The 11,841-nt window shown below is 43.2% G+C and overlaps 1 protein-coding gene across 10 annotated transcripts in view; it reads right to left on the bottom strand.

The window, feature by feature from the left end:
* The window catches only part of nhsl1b (NHS-like 1b), an 89,924-nt gene that overhangs the window by 10,449 nt on the left and 67,634 nt on the right, over nt 1-11,841 (bottom strand). For 9 of the 10 annotated variants that reach the window (XM_084030065.1, XM_084030063.1, XM_084030067.1 and 6 more), the window contains exons 2-5: nt 8,859-9,011; nt 5,426-5,556; nt 3,159-3,357; nt 910-1,041 (exon numbers count right to left, since the gene is read on the bottom strand). In XM_084030065.1, coding sequence (XP_083886191.1) covers nt 910-1,041; nt 3,159-3,357; nt 5,426-5,556; nt 8,859-9,011 — 615 coding nt within the window. The remainder of the gene's footprint in view (nt 1-909; nt 1,042-3,158; nt 3,358-5,425; nt 5,557-8,858; nt 9,012-11,841) is intronic. The other variant, XM_084030070.1, reaches the window with a different exon arrangement.

The following is an 11,841-nucleotide window of genomic DNA, read 5'->3' as shown; positions in this document are numbered from 1 at the left end:
ATCGCACAGAGACATGACATTCTCCTTAAACGCTGCAGCCGTCCTACAGCTCAGAGACGTGTACATCAGCCGTGCGGTGTCGTCAGCACAGCAGTGTCTGCTTAAAAAGCTTAGTGCTTGCTTAACACCCAGCTCAGCCCAGTAGAGGACCTCTGATACTTCATATTTGTTTTGTGGCTTTCATCGGTTTGGAGGTTTTGAGGATCATATGTTCTGAAAATGATGAGGGTTGTGGGGCCTCGTCCATGACCAGGGGGCCCATTGTCTTATTATCATTACATGTTGGACACGCATGGTAAGAATGGCAGACGCGACTTGACAGACATGCTAAGATTATCAATATGGCCCCAGGATTAAGGCAGCATGGACACACAATTAACACACACAATTCACAGAAATAGGACTGCAGAAAGTTAAGCTGAAAGATTATGGCACAAAACGTATTAAAGAATGGCAAACCCTGGACTACACTTCTCCTATGTGATATTATTTTCCAACAGGCAAAGTCTAAAATGAGCGCAAAAGTTTCTAGAGGAGGAAAAGGGGCTAAATTAAAAGCACAAATCTACTGAAAATGATTTCATTACTGATCCTTGGCTGTGGTTACAGTTAAACAGGGTGGAGGAGAGCGAATGAGGACACTTGGGGTGAACAACTGAAATACTGAACATCTGCAGGGCCTTGATCCAACACTGTGGACTTGCATGTGTCATTTTCTCCCTCAGAACAATACTAGGGGGGGAGGAGGAGGAGTTCATTCTCCAATCATTGTATACAGTTACTTGCCATAGATGGCAATAACCTTTATGGTTATTTGCTGTAATGAAAAAAAGAGGGATGCTTGTCCAGAGTGTTGGTACAGGTCTGTGGACAGTAGAGGGCAACACGTTGACCCACAGTGATCCATACCTAGGTCATGGTTGAAGTTGTCAGGCAGCCCTGATATAGTCTTTCTGCGTTTGACCTTCTTGGGCCGGCGGGACACGGTGTCAGTGTTAATGAGGGAGCGCCGGATGCTCGCCTGTCGGTCAAACACTGCCCCTGGTGGCCGGGAGGGCGAGAGCAAGGCAGGCGAACACACAGGCAAAGAGCAGTCGGTTAGTTAGGAAGGAACAAAGTCAACAACATGCAGAAAGTTTTTTTTTTTTTACTTAAACATGCAACATTAACAGGGTAGAAAACCTAAAGTGTCAGTTCAAGTGGGACCATACAGATAGTTTTTGTTTTTATTTGCCTTGGTTTTGAGACAAAGCAACATCGCTTGACCGAAAGGGACTTAGGGACTAAAACTAAGACACTAAACTGAAAACAACACTGATTTTGAGGTTGATACCTTAAAAATATAACAATATGATAATATTGACGATAAATAATCCAATAGTATTTTTTTCTAAGTATAAAACCTTCTGGGGTATTTTTCAGTTTTATTCTCAAGTGCAGCATTTTTACAGTCACGAATGCTGACAGTTTCTAAATTTCATCAGTCCTAATTTGGCATTTCTGTACTGCATCATCTTGTTACTTATAGGCCAATAGAGACCAATAGAGACATGTAAAAATCTGGTATTAGCTGACATATTGGCTCTCCTAAAAACTGTTGACAGATAGAGTTGCATTATTCCACTGGAGGAAGAGAGAAATTACTCCAAGCTTAATGGTTAAAACAGAAAATATCTGAAGCACTGGTTGATGGTCTGTGTTCATTTCCAATCCTGAATATAAGTGAATGAAGACATGTGAGATGTAGAGTGCATGCTCTGATCATAAAAACACACATGCACAGGACAGACATGAGGTGAAGCATGCACACGCAGACACACAGGGATTCATTATTGTCAATATCCCTCTCTGTCCAGCTTCCCTGAAGGAGGAGTAATATATCTCACTAGGAATTGCTCTTCTTTCTGCTATTTGGCTAGCTGGTGACAGCCTGCAGGCGTTAGGGAAATAGGAATTGATATGAGGGCAGTTGGTGTCTATCATATTCTTCCTCAAAGTGACAGAAAAGTCCCTGATCTCTCTCCGCGTCTGCATGTGTGCGTCCTCTCTCTTTCTCAGTAATGTAAAGCGACAGGAGACGGAGTCAACGGTGATTTGTGTGGCGTGGGACAACATTTAGCACTTATTAGTGTCTGAAGGACAGCGGGATTGCCGTTATATTGACCTTGACAACAGCAAAGGTCAGATGATGATACTGAACTGCCATTTTGGAGTCCTTGCAGCTGTTGTTCCTAAATAACTAGCTTGTGAGTGAAACATCACACAAGCCACGGTGTAATATATTAATCATCACAATAGGCAGAATGAGACGTTAGATCTATACGTATGTGTGTAGCAGACGGCACTGAAAAATGTGACGTGCTAACGGGGGAATTGCATTGACACATTATTGCCGTGTCTATCTGTCAAACGCCCTGTGATCTGACATAAAGGAAGTGAAAAGTCTTGACCCTGGGATAAGCTGTCAAACGGTTTTCACACACAAACGCTCGCTCACACATGCATGAAGGAAGGTGAAGGTCAGTCTGCAAGAAGCACGATGGGAGAGGAGAATATACACAGGACTGCAGGAGGAGAGGCAGACATCCATGACTGACACATACGCAGCTTTTTTTCCCTCTGTGGGTGACTGGATACAATAATTGATAAGTCTATATCAACTCAGCCACAGAGGTGTGGTTAAAAGAACAGTCCGACATTTCCCTTTTTGCTTTCTTACTGAGAATTAAATTAGAAGACCAATAAAAAAATCATCGGTAACTCAGCTGTACTTTGATGGAGGCGCTGTCCTACGCTAGGCTAAACATGACATAGAGCTATCTCTTTAATAAACTCACAGACATGACATTTAGATTGATCTTTTCATTTAGCTCTCAGTAAAAGGGCAATCAAGAAAATGTACAAGAATGTCAGCAACAGACAAACAAAAAAAAAGATGTTATTAGAGGTTGATGTTACAGAATAAACACCGGGGATGAATGAGAAAGGATCAAACTAAAAGTAGTTAGATCTTTCTACGTTGCTATTCAATATGAAACTAGGGAACCAGGAGATTTATTTTCCACTACCAACGGTGATGGGGACTGGTCGCTACTCGGTGGTGATAGAGATATGGACAAAAAAATGGTTGGATGGATGCAGTTGCCAAGAAGTCATACCTGTGACATTGATGGGAACTATGTCTGTGGGAACGGCCCGGGCCGCCAGCCTCATCTTCTCTTCCGGGGTGGGGAGGGGGGCGGCCTTGTTCCACACAACCTGTCCGTCAACCTCGTATAACTCCCCTCCTTCTCCCTGTGGGGTTTGGGGCCTCATGGAGAGCTGAGACTTGTTGTCCTCCGCTGATGAAGCCGTGGACTAGATGAGAGAGAGGACGAATGGGTTAACGAGACGCAAAACATAAAGTGGAGCAGAGAGGGAAGGGAGGGGGGGGGGATGGAAAGACAGCAGACCAGGTTAGGATGGAAAGGCAGAGAGATTATAGATAGAGATATTATAAAAGTGACATGTAATTGAGAGGAGATGGGGGGAGGGAGAGTCGAAAACAAAGGGGAGAGATGAGCGTGACAGAGGTTGGGTAATGAAAGGCAACGGAAACAAATACTTTTGTCATGTTGAATTAGAGCACAGAAGTGACGGATGAAGAAAGACGTAGAGATAAGAGAAGAAAATGAGAGTGGAAATAAACTAGAATAGAACTTAATTGTGCCAAAGTATAACTGACAGACTGTACAGACGGTATTGACAGACACAAACAGACTTTAATATATTACATCCCCGTGACCTTTAGAGGCTTGTGGTGCTGTAAACACATTTCACGATCAATCACACCCAAATGAAAACACTCGAACAAACACATGCTCGCAAACATCTGTCAGAGTAAACCGACGGTTTTAGAGATGGCAGGATAAAAGCAAGAGAGCAACAGCGAGGAGAACGAGAGAGAATCACTCATGCATTAAACCACGTTCACACACTAACAGTATTGAATTTGGTGCCGAGAAGCAACAGACAGCATCCAGACTTGAAATTGAGTATAGTCAACAACAAAAAAATGCTATTTTCCAGTTTTCCATCAATGTCCATTTGCCATTTTGAAATCATTGTTTTGAATCATAAGTAAACGCAGGATGGAATTCAGAGAACAGTGAAGACAAATAATCCAAAATTGTTCTAATTACAGATCAGGTTCAACAGGTTGAGGTTTGAGCACCATTGGAAAAAAAAGTGCAGGACTCAAGTTGTTCAGAATCTCCCAAAAAACATCTAGCAACTCTTCCCCGTGTCCATTACGGTTCATCCTGACAATCCCAAGCATTAGATTGACCAGAAAAGATGGCCACTAGGGTTTTCATACACGCCATGCACGGATGGATGGATACAAGGGGGGAGGCAACAGAGGGGGCACAAAAGAGAACGATGTAAAGAAAGGACCCCAGCAATGGTTTGTTATGCGTTGTGGCTCAATCTGCAGCCCTGTTTCTCCTCCTGAAGTTGCTGTCAGGCCAAGTTAAGCTCACCGGCCTCAGAACAACAGGAAGTGATGGAGAAGAGAGACAAACAGCGGAAAGGTCTAAAGAGGGATAACGAGAGATGGGAGTTGGCAGTTTGGAAAGACAACAAGCCTGTTATGAAGTTCAAGGGTCGGCAAAGGCATGAAAAGAGCGGTCGACATCGAGGGGCACTGGGGGGGAGAGACCCTGATAATAACAGTGAAAGACCCTCTGACTCTCTCAGGACCCCACATATTAAAATTGAGGCGGAGGAGGTATATCTGCCCATCCCCCTCCACTCTCTCCAGTACTGTGACATTAGATAAACAACAGCAACAGCTCCACCAAGTGTAGAGGACAGACATAATGGAAAAACAACTATAGTCAGGAAGTGTTTATTGTATTCTCTATAAATTTAGCTCTACCTGAAAAATGATGACAGGCTGGAGAATGACACAATTAAAACTACTTTACTTTTTCGTAATGCATGCTGACAGTCACAACAAAACGTGAGTGTTAGCCAGTTGCCAGTTCTCTATGCCTCTATGTATCTTTAATAAATCCATACAATCTGATGTTGGTACCAATTCAAGGGGGAAGAACTTACTGACAAAAACTGGTTTTAAAAATCCCTTTTTATGAACTGGACATGTTGTAGGTGATCTCAGAAGTCTTCCAGATTTTAGGTTTCTACTTGGAAAGTAAAGTCAGAAAGGGGAAGGGAAGGGAAGTAACTTGCATAAACAGAGGAAATGTGCATTTCTGGCCACTAGAGGGCAGACTGACACTGTTGAAATCAGTGGAGGTGAATGCCCATGCAGCTGAAAAGGACTGTGCACACACATGCACAGCACTTCAATCAAAATGTTATTGACTTTTACACCTGAACAGCCTCTTGTGTACTTCTGTGCAGTGTTTGTGCATATGTTTACCTTCTTATCATTGTCATCCTCGTCCTCCTCATCCTGCAGGCTGCTGATGGACTGTAAGGGGTCAGAAAAGGTGGGACCCTGAGAGTAGTACTGGGAGCTCCGGAAACCATCTTTCCTCAACTTGTCGCATTCTGCACGACAGACAAGAAACAGACAAACATATAATAGGCAAAAAAGGTTCTGGTCACACTTTTCCATCTTTTTGTTGATGTAAGATACATTTATTTACCACAAACAGTCTGAAATTGTCAATTTAACTCTGCCTGTTTCAACACGTAACTCTCAATACAAACATTTACTACATACTGATCTCAAGGAATGTACCATGTTTATTATACAGAATAATCTGTTCATACATTATTCATAAGTCGCAACACTGTAGTAGGAAGGATGTGTGAAATATCTATAGGACACACACACAGCCATGTAACACATCAACTGTGTCAGTGTGTGTGTGTGTGAGTCACATGACCACAGTCCCTGTTGGACGCTGCCAAGCTCTGCTCACACCTCCTCTCGCCACCACCTGCTGTGACGGCGTTGTGATGCGTGTGTCTGTGTGTGTGCCGATGTGTGATAAGAGTTCATAAATGAATGAGTGTGTGTAACCAGGAGGGGGGTATCAGTTTCAGTCTGTCACACACAGATGGCGGAGCTGTCCTTCTTTCTCCTCCATCCCCCTTCTCTCAGGGGGAATTGAGCACATCATCCCTCTTTCTCCCTCTGCAAATTTCCACCAGAGCATCCTTTGTCTTGTCTTGTAATAGCTAATTGTATTCCCATAAGTGCTGCTCCGACTAAAACACACAGTAGAGGCCTGTAACCTGAAGGATAAGGAACTCTTAACTGTTTCGGGGCATTAGACATTTGTATTTAAATAACTTTAATATTAAAGAAAATGTAAATTGCTTATCTTCTCATTAGTCTTTCATTTCATATTATGCCCAATCCACTAAAATGCAAAACCCTCCCTGGTCCTTTACCTTGCATCTTTGTGATTTATTCATATAAATTAAAATCCCTTTTGATAACTGACGCACATGTTCAAAAGCACATGCTCCTAGCCTGGCACCTCAGAGATGCTGCTTTTGATCCCTTTTATGCACCATCTATCTCCATAGCTAATTACAGCCCATCTCTGAGGACGGACACGCTGGTGCGTGCATAATACTGTCAGATAATGGATCCTAATGGGGTTGGCAAAGGTAGCAACTGTAACAACAAGCTGATGGGATAGCGATGTGGAAGAAGGGGTGATGGAAAGCGTGGTGATAATGAGGAGTGGAGCTGATTGGTGTTGCATGCGTGGGGGACGGTTAGTAAAATGAACGAGCCGCGATGAGCCGCGTGTTGCTAGGCAGAACCGAAGAGGAGGGGACGAGCAGAAAAGTTGTGCTGCGAGCAACATTCGGTTCATGTCTGTGCAAGAGACCAGAGAGAAAAATGTTTTTAAAAGTCTCTGTGTGTTCAGCTCTCAGCCTTTAACTGAATGTCGGTGGTTTGAAGTTAAGATTCTCTCCAGCGTCCCTCTTTGTTCTTTGAGAGATCTGATATATTTTACAGTTTCATGTTTGCTTTTAGATGTAATGGGGTCACTTTTGCCAAGTTACTGCTAATGAAAACTTTTCCTGATTGTGCTGCTTCGTAATAAAAACTTTTAAATAAGAGCAGTCAACCTAGGGGAAATACTGGATGTTACAAAAAATAGCTTTAAAGTACGGAAATAACATATGAGGCTCCTTATGATGATGATACTGGATGATGATTAAGAGATGGAAAGCAATAGTTTTCTAATTAAAATCTACCTATATCCTTATAAGTAAGCACTGCCCCCCGGTTATCTCTGAATGACAACATTGACTTAACTAAAGCATAATTCTTGGGATGTTATTGACAACAATCATACGGCTGTTATGTAACTTTCCTGACGTATTCGACCTGTTGGCACGTTTTCTGCGACTCACCAGCAGCCTGCAAAAACATCACCACTCAAACACAAGTTGAAACCCATGTGAGTGGATGCACATTGCAATCTGACTGGTTATTGATTATCTGGCTTAGCAGAGCAGAAGGCTATTGAAGCTTGTGGTGCTCATGTTGGGGGCACTGGATTTGGACACGGGCTTAGCCTAATGTAACCTCCTGATATAACCTTTAAATTACAAAATATATTCTAATAATAAATGTATTGCTATCACAAATAAATGAAGGAAGTTTAATTGCTGTATTGTTGTATTTGGAGGGTTTTTTTTAAACTGGAATTACTAAGTAAACACCAAATATACTTCCTCAAGCCTGAGCTGTAGTTAGTTTAAGTTAGTGTGACCTCCACTTCCTGGGAGTGGACAGTGAAGTGCTAAAACACACACCAAAACTCAAATGGAGAGCACAGGTGCTCCCATTGGACACCTGTTGTATTTCAGTTAGGACCCCTGGGGCTGGGTGGTGATGACAGGATTATAGGGGGGGTGACAGGATGAGGATGGCAGTGGGGGGGTAATCCAACCTCCCAGGTGGTGTTTGTGTATTTGCAGACCTAGCAACATCAATATTGCAGGAAGTAATATGCAACACCACACAGGGGTCAAACAATGGGAAGACGAAGGGTGTGTGTGTGGGTGTGTTAAAGCAGGTGACTCACGCTTTACACACCGAAAGCATCAGATTACAACTGGCTTCTCCCCATTTATCTCTCTCCCGCCCTTTATCTCTTTATTTTATCTCTCGGCTGGCACACAAGGCCACCCTTCCCCGTGAACAACAGCCCTTTACTGTAAAACATCCACCCATGTATGCACCCAAATTCACACGTCGAAGCGTTTTCTCACACCTGACCTCCAATCTGTTATCTTAAAAATGTGTGGACAACTTTCCCAGATACTCAGCGTTTACTAAGCGTTTACTGGCATTCCTACTTCCTGTTCAGGTAAGCATATTAAAACGTTGTCACTCCACTGTGACTCACCCCCCCCTGTGTTTGTTTGACAACAAGGCTGTGTCTGTTTTTCTCTAATTGTGCTGTACAAACAGGACGAAGAGGATCTCACACTGCTGTGTTGTTGGCTAAACTTTGGACTGAACACAAGATAAAGGACATTTTTACAACGTGGTAGACGTAGCTGATCTCTTCCTTAATGCCATGACGTTACACTGATGAATGTGAGGATGAGTAACAATATTACCACTAGTGGGATTTGTCAGTGTGTACATTTTGGTTGATTTGGCTGATATGGATGTCAATGACTAATTACAGATCAGATAACTATGGTGTTGATAGCTGTGGAAGTTTCCCTACATATGCTCTTAGCATTTATCCATTAAAAAATTAACCTGAAATAACTCTTCCTGAGAATGACTCCACTAATACTGTTTATTTTTCTCCAGTTGGATCCTGTCAAACTCTCTGTGACGGTCAAATTTGAATGATCCTTACCTCGCAGGGCGGTCTTGAGGTTGACTTTGGCCTGACGGTGGAGGTCTTCTACGCAGGGCGGCCTGCTGCCGGGCAGGAAGACGTTCTCCTGCTGGTGCCACGGAGCTGTGTAATGAACGGTCCACTTGCTCTCCTCATCCAGGTTAGACACCGCTGCAGAAACACACAAGTCAGGTTTAGATTTCCAATTTGATTGAAACTAGCGGAAGCAAATCCCCTTCGCAAAATCAATTTTGTTGTCAAAGTGAATGCAAAAGATAACCCAGCAAAAAAAATAGAGCTCTGTAATTCCCCACACCTAAATTGTGGGCTAGTAAATGTCCTGTACAAGCAGTACCTGTGGCTACTGGATGGATTTGCTTATTGTTGGCGGGGAGTGGAAAAGGAAGTGGAAGGATGTGGAGGTGCTTTGCATTGAGGTGTCAGTCTCCACACCACAACATGGCACATATCTGAGACATCACACAGTTGGCCACACAAGTCAGAGGGGGAGGAGTGATGAATAAAGTCAGTTGGAGGGAAACGCTAACCGGCTCAGAAATTCAAACAGAACACTGAAGACGTACAAAAGTTAACTTTTAAACGAGCTAACTTGTCCTTAGACAAACCGCTTTAGAGGAACAAGTACACAATAAAACAACACTGCACTCATCAGCACTCATTCAATCTAGATCTCAAGACCATGAACATGTTTGGCTCAGACATCCAACTATCTATTTCTTGATGGGGAAAACAACAACTTTTCCTTGTTCTTTGTAATTTTTTAGAGCATTTCCATCGTGAAAGAGATCTTAGGAGATCATGGGGTTTCCCCTCGCTACTGGTGGTGGCTTGTGAACCTGATGATTCAGGGATTTAAACTTATTCCCATGCTACATTTGTAAGCCGCGATATACAAGTGTCAGCATGACCGAGGTGTAAATATCAATAAACACACATGCTTTTCCCAAAAGTTAGGCTTACCAAGTGAGCGTATCCAATCCAAAGTTGGCGATCGTGGATGTAGCAATATCTCCATTTAGTCTTGTTTGTCCCTGGCCTGACTACCACAACATGTCCATCTGACTGGGACTGAAGGAGACCATGGGAGAGAACCAAGGGGAAGGGGTCTGGCCGAGTGTGTGGACTGCTTTTTCACAGGTGCTAATGAGCCACGATGCCTTGTGTGTGTGTTTGTGTTTGTTTGTTCGGTGGGGGAGGACAGCGGTCCTCAGAGGTAAAAGTAAAGGGCGGGGTGCCTACGACTGCAAATTGGTCGTTGGAGAAAGTGCTTTGATATTCAGATCAAGTCTGATAGGCTTCAACACTGACCATCTTAAAAGTCCAACTTTGCATAAATGCGAATATGTTCTCACAGTCTCAACACTACATTTAGTTCTTCCTTCATTCTCAAATCTCCATATTCTCTTCCCAATTTTGCTGCCTCCAAACTTACACATTAGTTGCATGCTCGGTCATGTAAGAGTACACATACCACGCCACACGCCTGGGGGGCTTACAGCAACACACACGGGCTGTTTCACGTCAACATTTAAATGAGGGCGTGTGATGGTTGCAAACTTGTGTATATGTAAATGGAGGGGTCACTGTAAGTGTTGACCCGAGTAGCTCCACACGCTGTGTTGAAGCGTGACTGAACAATCGATCAAATACACCACGAGGCAAAAATCGTCTGATCGAAGTCCGGACTGGAGACTTGCACGAAACACACACACACCCACACAAAACCCACTTGCACACAGGAAGTAGAATTTGAAATGTTAAGTTTAGAAAAGCAAATTAGTAGTTGGTTTTGGATCTCACGGTGCTACCCTGAGTCTCATCAAGCTAAATAAGGGTCTCACAAATTAATTTCTGATTAAACACATTTCTAATATTGATGCTTTCCCACACACACTCAGCACAGGTAGCACTCCCCCACCCTCGCTCCTGACAATGGGGTCTGAATAGACCTCAGCAAGGCCATGGGCTGTCCAAGGATATGGGGACTATGGACACAAAGCCTGTATTGTCCCCCTGCATCAGTCTCCACATCAGGCTTTTCAGTGCCACAATACACCCTAGCCCCTTAACACACACACACACACACACACACACACACCCATAGACCGCCTCACACACACCGGACTGTGGCGCGAAGGTCTTTCAGAAGTTTACTAATCCCTCTGTCCATTGACATCCCTGCCCTCCCTATGTTTATGAAGAAAACAGACTGAGAGCAAACAGGGTACTGAAAACTCTGAAAGACACCAACAGGCTGCATGGAGCATCAGAGCTAAACATGCAGAGGCTGCACACAGTAATCCCTGGAAAATGCATCTGTATGCACACACACACACACACTAGAGTATTAGCTGTTATGATCAATAATCTATGTCAACCCTGATCACGAACCAGCCAATTTCCCATCGACTTTCATGCATAATACGACTTTCTGTGTTTTATAAGGATCAACTTAGTGGTTCATTTACATTTTCAAGACACGACATACATTTAAATAATTAAAAGGTCGCAACAGCGTTAAATCTTCTTCGTGAACAATTTAAGGGAATATGACTTTTTACAAATAAAATTTGCATTAAACCCAAATTAAATTGCAATTCCACTTCTCTTTCGATGTCTAAAAAGTTTGCGTACCCCTGAAGTTTTGAAAAGGATGGAGAGGATATGAGAACTGCTCAGTATCTTTCTATCGCTGGACTGCAATGGAGGACCAAGGTGCTCAACTGGGCAGCAAACTGCAGGCATGTGCAAGATGTGCAGGATAAGACGTGTGAAGTACAATAACGCTGAGCTAATGATTAAGAGTATCACCTCAGCCTTGACTGCAAGACACGCTATAAATACACCTGAGATTAGAGTTGGTACAAGCATTTTGCCCTGCATCAACCAGGTCTTTGTTAAACATCCTCGTGGGCTTAACACAGACATTAATGAAGTAATTATACAGCATTAACTAATCCTCCTAAAGAGTCTACTGTAT

The sequence above is a fragment of the Eutrigla gurnardus genome, assembly GCF_963514095.1.
Source record: "Eutrigla gurnardus genome assembly, chromosome: 16".
Taxonomy (NCBI): domain Eukaryota; kingdom Metazoa; phylum Chordata; class Actinopteri; order Perciformes; family Triglidae; genus Eutrigla; species Eutrigla gurnardus.
The sequence above is the reverse complement of the archived record's forward strand: the minus strand, read 5'-3'. Positions and strand labels throughout refer to the sequence as shown.